Source organism: Chenopodium album, chromosome 23, assembly GCF_948465745.1.
Source record: "Chenopodium album chromosome 23, dcCheAlbu1.1, whole genome shotgun sequence".
In the NCBI taxonomy this organism is placed as follows: Eukaryota; Viridiplantae; Streptophyta; class Magnoliopsida; order Caryophyllales; family Amaranthaceae; genus Chenopodium; species Chenopodium album.
This window is the reverse complement of record NC_137856.1, coordinates 5,828,212-5,843,509: the sequence shown is the minus strand read 5'-3', so window position 1 is coordinate 5,843,509 and position 15,298 is coordinate 5,828,212. Positions and strand designations below refer to the sequence as shown.

Genomic DNA, 15,298 nt, shown 5'->3' with positions numbered 1-15,298 from the left:
TAATGATGCATGTAATCACGCGTGCGTGCAATTTGTAAATTGTTGTTAATAATAAATATTGCTATATGTTTTTCGTAAAAGGGTAAGGTAATTTATTCTTGGTAAAAGTAGAGCTAATAATTAAGGCTATCATGGGGCCAAGGTTAAAATTTTCTAAATCAAGAGTTAATTGCCTAGCTTGTTGGTGGTCTTGATAATTAGGGTGAAATTTCCTTACCATTTTCCCACTTTAAAGGAGCTTAATTAGCTTGCAAAAGTTGGATAGGGAAAAGAATCTTAAACATGGTTGGGTCAAGCTACATAATTCATCTTGCCATCCAAAAAATCAATTAATTTATACCAACACCATTTACCTGCTTTTGTTGTTAAAATTACGCTTTACTTAAGAAAACACGATCTTTTTCTCTAACGATCATAACATTTATGTAAAATATAATGCGATTGATAATTTAAACACCGTACCATAGTTTCTCTCCCCCAACCCATATTATTGTGATGACCTCTTTGCTTATCATTATCATCCACATATTTTACCTAATTAGGTCACATAATGATAAACATTAGGAGACCTTCCTTACGAGCCAAACTCTAATACGTGGAGCCGGTCATCCACTACTCACCAAAGGGATTACATCGTAACAAGATGTACGTATTAAATAGTGCATGTTGATATTACAAAAACACCCAAAAATTTAAAGAAAAAGAAGAAAGATAAAGAGGGATTTCAACACCATGCAAAGCAAAGTAAGTGATTGGAGTATTTAGGAGACAAAAGTTGTCTCCTCCACATTGAAATACGAATAAATAGTCGATAGTATGTTATGACGTATGTAATAATATTCTCTAATTTTGCATATATACAGGTGTATTGCAGATTTGCAAGGATACTATTGGTGTTGTTGAGCAGTCAAGTCTTGCACATTTAAAAGGTTGCATGTAACTATTACAACTACTATTAGACTACTTTCCTCATGCTTGTATTTCATTAAATTAGGTAACTCGTTCAAATTGGTCATTTGGACTTAAAAGCAAACTTAGCTTAGGGATTGTGATTTGTGAAATTTTGAGCAAGTCTTACCCTGCAAAGTAGTTACTGACTTACTAGTAACTTTGACCCTTCATGCACTACTTGTAAGTCTAAGAAGGTTCCACCTTAAAATTATATCGACGATGAGGGGAATAATCCCTTAGCCTCTTAAAAAATGGACATAATAACTTTCACTTTTCTTCAATATGAGATACACATCGTAACACTTTACTTTTACACTTTTTCAATTAACGTGGGACAATACTTCACTCACATGTGAGTTTGTTTATGGGCTCAACAAATAAATCTACAAATTAAATTTACAGATCAGAGTATGCATGCATCAAGGTGGACTTAACAAATTAAATTTTCTTATGATAGTTTGTTCGTACTTCATACAAAATTGTTATTAAAAATGATCATTGTTTATAATCTTTGGTTATGAAGGTAAATTGTAAGTAATAATGGTCAATAAACAAAAATTAAGGTAAAGAGATTATATGGGATATTCTATTTTGTTCACAAGGACATTGTCAACGAATCTTACTTAACAATAATAATTAAGGTGATAGTATAATGCCTTGCCAAATATCAATGACGGCTTTGCGAGAAACAACAAATTGATTAAAAATGAGAGTAAAGTTAGTGAAAAGTAACCAAAAACACAAATTCTTCAAAAAAAGTAGGTGTACATTAATTTATTATAAGACGGGTTAAAGTTATCATAAAAGTATTTAAAGTTATCCTTTATACTACTAAAGTTGTTATTTCCTAAAAATGAAATTTTTTTCTTACAAAAAACTTATAATGCATTAGATTAATCATATTAGCCTTTATAGTTGTAATCATGAATCTATAAGTAGAAATAACACATTAATTTAAAATTCAAATTAAACTAACAAAAAATTAATAGTTACCCTTTTAGTGATTAAAGTTACTATTAAAATAGTTAAAGTTATTCTGTAACTGACTGTCTTACAATAAAATTAACATACACCCATCTTACATAAGACTTATTGAACCAAAAATACTACTATATACGGAGTAATTTGTATAAGCTTGCAATAATCCTAACATTCCTTCCTCACCATTGCCGACACTAGATTGTTTGATGGACGAAGATTAGACCAACAAACTTCTACAGTCGTTTTCATGCTCCCATGTAGAAATCTAGCATATCTTAATGACCCACATACAATACATATTGTAGCCAAGTTCAGCATATACAAATATCATTGTCTTTATTGATGGTTTAATAAATGCATGCAAAGGACAAATAAATAATGTGCATATACTTCCATCTTTTTTTTTGAAAATTTTACATTGGTTTTTTGGGTTAATTATTCCCCTGATGAATACAATAAAGTCATACGACTAAAAGTTTTTAATGCGCTAAAGAGTTTGTTAGACGTTTATCATTATTAAATCAATTCTAGATAGCTAGCTAATTGTCCCCCACCAACCCACTTTAATTTATTTTTCAAAAATATAATTTTTTTACTTACGTTTATGTTATTTTCCAAGTTGCCTCAAAAAAAAAAAATGTTATTTTCCAAGTTAACCTTTTTTTTTTGTCAATTTTATTCATACGATAAGATACGAGGGGTCCCCCACCATATTTATCACAGGAATGGGGGATGAGGATCGAACCCTAACCACTTGGGAGGGGGAGGGACTAACTATCCCTCCATCACCTATGTCCTCTCCAAGTTTACTTTATTACAAACTCATTACACTTGCATCATATATATATATGTTGGACTTTAGATTGACTTTAAATTCAGTTTTCACAAGTGATGGTGATACTAATTTTTATTAAGAGAAAAACCATACTGAACCATCGTGCCTCATATATATGTAGTCTATCTGTTCAACTACACAAGGTCATGTTTAATTTGAGAATAAAAGGAGGTAAGGGCAATAACTACCTATTCCCAATCACGAGTGTGATTACGGGTTGATGGAGATTTCGGATCCAAAACCGGCCACAAATGACAATAATCGGGTCGGCCTAAAGTGACCTAACTCTAATGCGTAGTAATGCTAATGCTATTTCCTAAGTGTATAGTGTTAAATGTAGAAATAATAGGACAAGAACTCCAAAGATTGGGATTTGTAAAATATAGAACACCGTAATAGGAACAAGAAAGGGGAAAATGTATGGAAATATGAATACATGACAAGACATGGAAACTCGAAAGTGGTAAACGTGCAGGTAACATTGAAACACACTCGTGCAATCTTGGAAACATAATATTATATTTGAAAATTGTGATATTAAGATTTAAGAGCCACAAAGCCCACAATATGGCCAATTAATTTTAGCTATCACTCCTACGTTTATTAGTTAATCGACCTTTTTTGTGTAGCATATGCTTGACTCTAATACTACATAGGTCTCAAAGTAGATGATCTATGCAGAGATTGTTCCCTCGTACTACAATGTTAATTACTCCGTAAACTAGAATTTTAGGTATAGCTAGCTAGCTAGCTTGTTGCGGAGTAGCTAGTCTGTATTATACTATCTCCGTTCTCAAATAATTATTCACTTTATATTATGATTATTTCTATGTTCAAAACTTATCATCAATAGATTGAATTGGTAAGCAATAATCGATACACCATACATAGCCCTATATTAAGATTTGGAAGGAGTATTACTAGTGAGTGGACTAATAATATTTAGGAGAAGAAATATACAGTATATACATCTTGTTAGGAAGTAGGGATATACAATGAACCCACTCCGTGTTTTAATAAGTGTTACACTTTGACCGACACATAGTTTTAGGCAATATAATTGACTTAAATAAAATAAGAGGTAAGTGGGGTAGTTAGAGTATTAAAAAATTGTAAAACAAAGATAGTGGCCTAGTGGGGTTAATAGTTTATTGAAAAGTAATGAATATGAGAGGAGAGAAATAATAAAATAAGTAATAGTGGGTTTGGGTGGGGACCATGAGAGGAAATAGATATTACATTTAAATGTAGTTTTTTTTGCCAAAAATGAAAGTGTAATACTTATTAAAACACGACTACATTTAGTAAGTGTAACACTTATTAAAACAAAGAGGAAGTACGTGGAGCAACTAAAACCAAGTAAGTAATCACATATCAACTATCGTCTAGTGGGAAAATTTGCATCTCGCGACTCACAACTAGTCAACCAAGAGGTTGAGTAATTAAACCCTATTAAGATGTATTTTGGGGTAAATTTCCCTTACCCTTTGTATTTTGGGGTGAATTTCCCTTACCCTTTTCCCTGCTTCAAAAGTGTCTAATCCTTTATTTCAGATATTCTGATCCTATAAGTCCCTCTTCCTTACCAACTTAAAAAAAATTACAGATGAGCTAGTAACGGATCGACAATAATACTCGTATGTATATGTTAGTGACTTTGCATGTGTACTGCATCACTATCAACCTATAGGGCTATCACATCGGAAATAGTAGTCTCTAAGTACCAACAAAGACGGTTGGTGATGTCTTATAAAAGCGACAAAGAGTGACTAAATTTAATTCCATCAGTTTTTACATCAGTAGCAGTTGTAGTGCAAATAAGGGTACAGTACAATCTTAGCTCCCAATTTTGTATATTGGCCCATTTTCTACCCATTTCTTTACCTTGGTTTTTTTGGTCCCCCCCTAATATAATTTGTAACCCCGATCGGATCGGCTATCGCCCACTGTACGGATTATTAGGCCTACGTCCCAACTCCCAAGTCCCTAAATCGAGGCGTACATGTCCTACATAATTTATAAGCTTGTGCTTATACTTTCTGCTGCAATTTATGTAACTTAGACTTGGTTTTGGACTGTTTTTGGTGTTCTAAAGGCTTGTAATTAAGTTTGTACCATTTCTTCCGCTGCGTGGCTTAGGTTTTCAAATCCCAAAACAACAATGAAGATGGTGTACAATCCCAAGATCTAACCTAAACTGTGATACCATGTCAGATAATATAAACTCCTTAATTAGAGTGATTTCCATTGATCAATATTTATATGTTACAATCAGAAACCTAATCATATTAGGTAACTATAAGATATGTACAGATATCAAAGATAATCTTATACAAAATATATCCTAAACACCTAGGATGAGAATATTCTAGGGATATTCTCTATCAGTGTTGTCATGTTGTGTCACTTAGCTTGCATAGTGTGGGAAAATGGTTGTTTCCTTCACTAGGTCACGACACGGTTCCCGATGAGGGTATGCTTGTTTTAAATTTATTTTGTAGATCAGAGAAATACATGTATTGAATACTCTGCTCTATGAGGAGATATTTTATTATTTATTTTATTAATAACCATGGTGTCTAAGCAAAATACAAGAAACGCGAAAATCCTAAAATTACAAAGTAATTTAATATTCAATTTGACATTTTATTTATTTCCTTTGAAGTATCTCTATTACTAGGAGTTTATCGACCTGCTTCATTAATATCTTCTAATCATACACGACTACACTTTAATTACAGTATTTCTTTAATTGCCTAGTATCTCAAAGGTACAATTGCATACTTCTCTCTCTGTCTCTAAATCCATTAAAACTGTGTTAACAAAAAGTAATCAGTTTAGCATACTTAGGCCCTGTTTTTTTGAGCTATTCTGCTCTACTCTGCTCTATAGAAATATGTTTTTCTCTGCTCTACAGTGTTGGAAGTTTTGCTCCGCTTTGCTGATTCCTCCTACTTTGCCCAAAAGCTCAAAAGAGCAGGGCCTTATACTCAATCAATTTGGATTTGAGTAGTTGATTTTTGCCTTTTATGTTTTATGATAAAACAATATTAATTCTTGTATTAGAAGATCTAGCAAGAAGCTAGTGTTATCATATTATTCATATACGAAGTACAAGTATTAATTACACAACAAAATTAATAGGTCGCCAAAATACGTACAATAATAGGAATATATGTCACAACTTCTCCTTTAAACAAAATAATTACTATTGAAGAGTTTTAATTAGATTTTTTAATCGTTGCAAGGGAGTTTATAAAATAAATAAAGAAGAAGGAAAAAAGTGGGAGCCTCAAGTTTGAAGGTATATATGTTGACGACAATTGATGACAAAGCAACTGACGATACGATATGTTTTTAAAAAGTTACGATAAAAGGGTCATAATTTCCCACTCGATCAACAAGATAATTCAGATTGCAACTCTCTTAGTTACTCAACCTCATAGCTTTGTAAAAACATTTTTTTATTTTTATTTTAATTATTGTTACATGTTGTTGACTTCTTGTTACGAACAATATTTTTTGCTATAATTATTGAGTAATTTTCTTTCAAAACTAATCTTTGATTAGCTAAATTGATTTATGATTTCATCTTTACAATTAATCGTACTTACTTGTATTAGAAATTACTCCATCCATACTAATTAAACCTAATTATTATATAATCTTACACGAAAAATTTATCTCCGGTTTTAAATGTTTTCATTTTGACTTTTTTGTGAGACAATCATTGTCCACTTTAGAAAAACTTTAAAAGATGGAGAGTGTACTCTGTATTTATATAAGTTGTAGAAAGCATGGCCCATATGTGATTTCCACCATCCTCAAGACAATGACCATTATAATTATAACTTGGAGCTTTTTCCATGTGTATTTCGTTGAAGTAAATTAATTTATGAAAAACAAACATTATTGTCCCACCTTAGCTTGATACTTAATTCAGTGTAAAACAAAATCAATACGTTGGTACGTACAACTTTTAGAAAGGATTTAAGCACACTAAAAATTGATTTTGGCACACCTCCATGCGAGAAGAGCATTGTAAATTATGCTCTCACATGGAGCTGTACCTAAATTAGTTTTCCTACAATTCCTTGGCAGAAAGAATAATACATCCTAATTAATTTTATTTTATCTAAGTGCTTTTATTTTTGTTTTAATGTGAAAAAGATGCTAGGAAGTATCATATAAGAATCTAAAATGAATATGAATAATTAAGTCAAACTAATTATACATCAATTGGATACACCAATTTACCCATGATTTTGTTATACATTCTAAATTAATAATTTGTACTAACTATTTTCTTTTGAAAATAACCTATCTTGTCTGTACTAATTTTAAAAATGTATTACAGGTAGTATATTTTAAAAAAAAAAATTCTTCATCTAGAAATACTAATAAATGAAATCCCTCAATTCGTGGCGTCTATTAATATGCAGTGAAAGAACCCAACTCGTAGGTTAAAAGCCATACTTAATTTGACCTTATTAACAAAAATCCACCTTTAAAAACATAATCAACTTTTATTAAAGAAAGGGATTCTGTACAGTTGATAAGTAGCCACTAATCAATCAAGTCGAATTGTTGTTTACTACACATTGTTACAAAAAGTGGCTACCTCTTCACTATTTACCCCACTTTTACCTTAATTACTCGATTCTTTCACATTAATTTCACTATGTGTAAACCCTAATACTTCCATCACTAGATTCCCAACTAACTTGCTACATTTGACTTTTCACGATCGTCACTTGTCTTGATCATATTTATTTGTCCTTGTCGTGTAAAAATATAGAATATCATCTTTCAAGACTTTTTTTTATAGGTAAAATATAGGATCTTATCGGGCCATTTTCATAAACCTTCTCGATTGTACCCCATTATAGGATTTAAACTCAATCATGAGATTGAATACAATGTGCTCTCTGATCCACCGAGTAAAATTAGCTTGGAGTTCTTTATTGAATACATAAGTATTTTCATAATTCATCGAATCACAATTTATGGCCTGTTCTCATTGACTGAACTCAGCTGAACTGAACTGAACTGAACTGAACGAGTTGAACTGAACTGAACTGAAATGAAATGATTATTTTATAAGAGAAGAAAATTAGGAGCTGAACTGAACTGAACTAAGCTGAACTGAACTGAACTAAATTTCAACGTAAGAGAACATGCCCTTAATATATATAAATAAATTAAAGATGCATATTTTAAAAAGATCTTTTTACAGATGAAACATTGACAAAGAAAAAACGCGTTGAGGGCAAATATGTTGGTATATAGAGCCATATAGAAGATTCTATAGGTCGAGTTTCATCATAGTGATAGAGAAAATATATGCACATAATATTCTCTTCATAGGTTAAGTATATGCGATTTGTAAAAATAATATATTTGTATATTTTGTTAATACCTTAATATAACTAATATATTTGTATTTTTTGTTAATACCTTAATATAATTAGATTTCTCATTGTAACAATTAGACATATATTAATCAATTGAAATCACTGTAATCATAATGTTTTACATACATATTCTAACTATTAGTTTTGACATCAGCCTCAATAATTCAATTTAATAAGGTAACTAGGTATATATCATTCTCTTCACATTAAATAAACAGTAATCGGTAAGTTTAAGGGCCTGTTCACATTTACTAAATTGAGCTGAACTGAACTGATTGGAGCTGAACTGAACTAAACTAACTTGAGCTGAAATAAATATTTTATGAGAGAAGGAAATTAGGAGCTGAACTGAACTGATTGAAGCTGAACTGAACTGAACTGATTGAAGCTAAACTGAACTGAACTGAACTGAAATTAAGTAAATGTGAACAGGCCCTAAGTTTAATTTAATATAAGTAAGCTAAGTTGAACAAACATAAGTTTTAGTTTAGCAAACATAATTTAAGTGGTCTATAAAGAATAAGTTTTTAATTAATAATATACAATAACTTCAAAGAACACATATAATAGTGTGAATAAAAAAAGTTTTTAATTAGTAAAAATAATTTAAAGTCAACATAAGTAGTTTGATTTTAGAAAATATCATCTAAAGAGAAAAGACCATATTCTCTTCATTTAATTCAAATAATATTTATTAAACAATCATTTCAATTCTGCAAAACTAAGTTAAATAGCAAAAATAAGTTTAGTTTAGTAAAGATATATAAGTTTGAAATAGTGAAAACCAGTAACCCCAAAGGACAAATATAATAATGTAAAAATAATTCTTATTAATTAGTAAAAAAAAATTGGTAGGACAAAAATAAATCTATTTCAGTAAAAAAATAATATTAATTTAATAACAATAATTATAATTCAACAAAAGTATATGATGAAGAGAACACAACCTTATATACAACAATATGACATACAGAACTGTATACATGGAATGAAATGACTCAAATAAGTATGATTGTTATTCAACTCATTAATCATTATTATACACATCCTTTTTATGGCCATCTTATTATATAGACATTTAGGGCATGTTCTTTTACGTTGAAATTCAGTTCAGTTCAGTTCAGCTGAGTTCAGTTCAGTTCAGTTCAGCTCCTAATTTCCTTCTCTTATAAAATATTCATTTCAGTTCAGCTGCGTTCAGTTCAGTTCAGTTCAGCTGAGTTCAGTTCAGCTGAGTTCAGTCAATGAGAACAGGCCCTTAGACTGAACTCACACAATTAAAAATATTACTGATTAGACAACACGAAAACATGAAATTCAACATAATGGTTAATACACGGAGCAAGTATGTTTTACTATTCTTTTGTTTTTCACATTAGCTAGTACTTGATACCAGCCACGTACATTTATCTGATCTCCAATCAACAATATTACAATAATAATATAAAAGCATAAATTGAGACGAATCGTATAAGAACCCACATACTGATTCAAAGTACAACGTATTGTATAAAATCAAACATCTATAAATTATAAAAAATGGAGGAAATATGAAACAGAAGGAGTACTTGGTATTTTAGTTTGAATTCCCTTTTATTTTTCAATCCTTCAATACATACACCTTTGCTTCCTTTAATAAGTTGAGTACAATGAGAGCCCACTCTCCTCCACCGCCCACTCTTCTTCACTCATCTCTCTTTCTCTCTCTCTCTCATTCTTCATAGTCCTGACTTACTCCCCCATTTATAAAAGCAAAATTCTTCCCCTTTCCATATTTCTAACCTCCCCATTTTTAATATCTTCCTTGCTTTTCATTTTCCCCCTTTTAATCATCATATTATATCTTCATCATGAATAATAATAATACCAACAATAAAAATAATAACAATAATCCCTTCTCAAATTTCTACCTCAAATTGTCTAAATTCAACTCTCACCCTCATTCACCTTCCCCTTCTTCATACCTTTTCTACAATAATAACAACAACAATAATAATAACAATTATTATTATCCTAATTACTCCAATAATAATAGTAATATCAATAATAATAATTTCTATTATCACAATAATAATATTCCAACACCACCCCCTTCTCCACCTCTCAAAGAAGCCCTCCCTCTTCTAAGCCTATGCCCTTCAACCATGGACATAGTCAATGACAACAACAATTTCATCAATCAAAACTCGGCTCGACTTGGATCGTCTAAAAGCACCAGCTTAGAGGAAGAAGACGAAGACGAAGACGAAACCGTTACAGTAGCTTTACACATAGGGTTACCAAACCCTAGTGCAGCTGATCTTGCTTCCATTCTATCATCACCTCCTTCCAACTCCAGAAACAATAATAATAGTATGATTAGTGAAGAAGATGGAGATTGTAATAATAATAACAATAATAATGAAAATGAAGAAATTACTGAAGATTTTGGGCATCCTTTTTTAAGCAGGCTTAATAAAGGGCAGTATTGGATCCCTACTCCAACCCAGATTTTAATTGGTCCTACTCAGTTTTCTTGTCCTGTTTGCTTCAAAACCTTCAACCGTTACAACAACATGCAGGTCAGTCACTTTCCTCTCTTTATCTTTTCTTTTCTTTAATTAATTAATCTCGATCGCTCGAGAACGTAAACCAACTTATACTGTCATCTCATATCGAATCTCGTCTACATCATTAACCTTTCGATCTGGCCTCTACAGCGTCTATCTATCTGTAAAGGCAGACTGTTTTTCAGAATAATTTTCTTTAGAGTGTTTTAATAATATATGTTTTTGGAATTATTTTGGAATTAATTTTTAGTGAATTGAGGTTTTAAAAGAGGAAATCACGGCATAAGATTGATTTTAAGATTAAATTTAGAGGACAATTATGCATGGATTAGGGGTAATTGTTTGATTTTTTTTTTTTTAAGATTATGTCTGCCTAAACCTATAAATCTAAATATATTTATTTAATTTATATAACTGAATCTAGCTAACTAGACAGACCACATATTAAAGTTATTATACAAGTATAATTGAATTTATATAATATATGTATGTATATATTAAATGTGATTGAACAAGACAAGCCAATGTTCTTTCTGCAGTATGTAAATAGGAAGGAATAGGATTGAGTGCTTGGGAGTTTGTGCTAATCTTATTGATACACTCTGTAGTACTATTCTTCTGATTGTGTCAGTTTGCTGGGTCAAAACTCAACATTATTTCAACCTCTGTCTCCTTTCTCTTATTTTCTCTCTCCTCTTTCCATTCAATTCCATGAACGTCTTAGAATACCCATTAGTTCTTTCTTCTTAACTTGTATGAATACTAGAATAAAGTCTTCATACAATTGCATGTATGTCTTGAATTATACTGAAACCGTCTAGATTCAGTTGTCACATTAGTATATACGTTACTAGCTGATGACTAGCTATTGTTGTAGTTACGGTGTATCAGTATGTAATGTGAGAATTAATTCTGAACAGAGAGAGTATATGTATTTATGATGTTGGCGAGTTGAATTGGGAGATTGTGGGCGAAATAGAGTTTATGTGTAGTTGTTTTCAGGGCAATAGGATCATGAAGATAGTTTTTGAGTGGGAAGCAGAATCTTGGATTATCCAACACATATATTGGTAATCTTTCATATGCATAAACTATACTTTCTCTAGCTAGTTACAATAAGATCCCCAACATTTAGATAAACAAAATTCCATTCTTTTTTTGAAAAAAAAAAAATTAAGATAAAACTGTTTTCTATTTATTTTTCCCTCTTATATCTTTGTCAATGATAATTGCCTTTCAATGATACCCTACTTTTCCAAGGGCAACTACCCTTTCTTGAAATTGAAAGAGGCTAAAAGGGACAAAATCAAGCACCTAAAACTTAGCAAATTCTACTAAAATTCATCTCATCTTTTTGTTTTGATTTATTTTTGTCCATTCCAATGTCTTGTTCATGATGCTTTCATAAATTCTAACCATATAAAGAATGTTGTGCAATGTGCTTTGATTCTACAAAATTATAGGAATAATTAAGTAGTGTCGACAGGGACGGTGTCTCGGTTCATTATATATCATAAGTAAGTGAAAATTTAAATTCCCGATGAGTTGAAAATAAAATAGTTTATTTGACGAAGGATGAATTTTTACAATTGATGATAGGTTGTAAATGTAATTAAAAATAATAAACAATGAAATGTTATCGTCAAAGGGTTTGAGCTCTAAGCCTCTAACCTTGAGGCGGTGATATGTGCCGTGTCAACATGTCATGTCATTGAGTTTAGTTCACTATTTGTATCTTACCTTTAAGTGATTAGGGTTGTGACTTGTGAGGGAGGGACATAGTTACATGAAGTATAAGTCTTACCCTAGCTAGTTAAATGCTGGCCCTAACAAATTACAAAATTACTATGCATGAACTATGAACTGCACCTAAAACTAGATAATTTATTTATGACTATCCGATTTTGAACTTATTTAACCTAAACATAATACGAGTAGATGAAGTATTATATAATTAACATTGACATGAATTAAACTAAATTTGGCGCAAATGATCCATTGGCCACCTCTATTTCTTGATTACTAATGGTTGGGTGAATACGACCAACATTAGAACTGCAAAAACAGGAAGATAGTTTATGATGTGAACCTTCTAGCTAGTTTTCCAACTAATTTAATGTATTTTCTATCTTCCTTTATATGATCAATATATAGAATTTGAACAAATCTCTCTAACTTCAGACCCTTTTTTTGGCTGACTCCCCCCCATCTGTCCAACAAATAATAGTGGATTTTTAAAGTATATCTTTGACTAGAACTATTACTCATTACATACAACTTAAAATTAGTACAAAAAAAAAAAAAAAGAAATATAATGATGTCTATTCAAAATTTCAAATTGTACTTCACTAAAAAAATTATAAAAATACAAGTTGGTGGTCAAATTTTGTACTACGTATAATCTTATCCATGAAAAATCAAAACAAATTGAAACTATCATAATTTGTTTTCCTCAAAAAACTATCATAATTTGTAGACAAAAGGAGTGCAAAACAAAGAGACATATACTTTCAAAAGAATTCTTCTCTTTACATGATGCTTTCAAAACTCTTAATCATACTTTCTGTAAATAATAGACTATATTTTCAATCCCATAATGATTTATAATGATACCTATATCTAAGATGTGTGTAATATATAGTATTGTGATGATATAACTTCTTTTATATGGAGTACTCTTATTGCTTAAATAAAAGTGTCACTTGCTTTATTCGACTGTTTCTAAATAAATTTATCACTTCTATACATGGTAACCTTATACGCAATACGATCTTTTATGTTACAACTTTTTGTATAGACATTTAACTAACTATGAATATATTTGTATAAATCTATAGATTAGTTCTTAATGGAGTAAGAAAGCATGTAGTTTTTGGGATATTGATTGACTTAATTATCACTAAAAATGTTGTTTTGTATGTTTGTAGATGCATATGTGGGGGCATGGATCTCAATACAGGAAAGGACCGGAGTCATTGAGAGGCACCCAACCAACAGGAATGCTAAGGCTACCATGCTATTGTTGTGCACCGGGGTGCAAGAACAACATCGATCACCCACGAGCAAAACCTCTCAAGGACTTCCGAACCTTGCAAACACATTACAAGAGAAAGCATGGAATCAAGCCTTTCATGTGTAGGAAATGTGGCAAGGCCTTTGCCGTGAGAGGTGATTGGAGGACTCATGAGAAGAATTGTGGTAAGCTTTGGTATTGTATTTGTGGATCGGATTTTAAGCACAAGAGATCTCTCAAGGACCATATTAAGGCCTTTGGACATGGACATGCCGCGTATGGAGTAGATGGTTTTGAGGAAGAGGATGAGCCAGCATCAGAAATCGAACATGATAATGAAGAAAGCCACAACTCAAGGAATCATCAACACTAGCTATCTAGGGGTATTTGCTTCTTCCCTTCACTTATACTCCATATATGATGTGTATATTTGATTAAGTTAGCTAAAAGCTTAAGCTATATATAATATACACTCGATCTTTTAGATTATACTGTATATTTGATCATTTTGGGTTTTATCAATAGCTCATGATGAAAGATGAAACACTTTCAAACTATATGAGCTTTTGAATAAGTATTGTTGTTGCTTTTGGGTGTTGTTTAGCAAGGATGGAGGAGCCTAATAGATGGCTTTAATCTATCAACTTTGGTAAAGAAGATGATTGAAATAAAGGAGATAGATAAGACAACCCCACATTCAATATGCCGGAGTTATTTGAGATCTATTATAATTATGGAACAAAGGAGAGCTAAATTTTGTAGATTGATCATTACAAAAGTGTATTATTAAGCACGTATGTAGCATAAGCACATCTTTGTGGAAGTGTATGTATAATCATTGATAGTGACCTACCTCCATGTTGGATGCCAAGTCAGTTGACCCAACAACCTTGCCCGATGTTGAATTAGATTAAATATTATTAGGGTCGGGTGCACCTGAGAGTATTGAGAATGGTGCTTTCAATCTAACTTGTACATAACATGCACATGCACAAGTGGAGAGGTAGTATGTTTATTGTCGTGTCTAACTTGTGAAAGAGCACGTATTGTGTAAGTTAATCACACATGATGCATACACCGAAACAAGCACACGGTAGATTGGATCACTTTTCAATACATATGAGTACTTCTAAATGCATGCAATATTGACTTCTTATACGGTTATACCTTCAAGTTATAAGACATTTATCCCCTTTTTAATAAAGGCGACATTTGTGCTAAGTTCTTATGATATTACTAATTGTCAAGCAAATGCACATTTCATTTGAGGTATATATAGATGATAGATGCATCCTCCTTTTATCTTTCGTTTGTTTACTACCCCTGATTTATGCATAGTACCTTGTGTTGAAAGACAAGAGAAACATTTTGTGTCACCCTAATTCTACGTGAAAGAGACCAAGTACACCGAAATATTAAACTAATTATTAATCTCCTAGTTAATCAATTTAAGGTTCGTCCTCTTATACCATCTATTGCCATGTACTAACATAAGAGCATGTGTTACTCAACTAATTCTTCAGTAATACTCAACCAAAAGTTGTATAATACTCAG

The 15,298-nt window shown here is 31.4% G+C and overlaps 1 protein-coding gene across 1 annotated transcript; it reads left to right on the top strand.

The window, feature by feature from the left end:
* Positions 1–9,869: 9,869 nt before the first annotated feature.
* LOC145608856 (zinc finger protein WIP2-like) lies at positions 9,870–14,300 on the top strand. Its single transcript, XM_081664452.1, has 2 exons — positions 9,870–10,742; positions 13,658–14,300. Exons 1-2 carry the CDS (start codon positions 10,032–10,034, stop codon positions 14,114–14,116), a joined length of 1,170 nt encoding a protein of 389 aa, XP_081520578.1. The 5' UTR covers positions 9,870–10,031; the 3' UTR covers positions 14,117–14,300.
* Positions 14,301–15,298: the final 998 nt, after the last annotated feature.

Bases quoted from the DNA above. Each gene is read 5' to 3' on its own strand.
- LOC145608856 (XM_081664452.1), top strand. From the start codon at position 10,032: ATGAATAATAATAATACCAACAATAAAAATAATAACAATAATCCCTTC. The intron at 10,743-13,657 runs GTCAGTCACTTT...GTATGTTTGTAG, and splicing joins ACCGTTACAACAACATGCAG to ATGCATATGTGGGGGCATGG.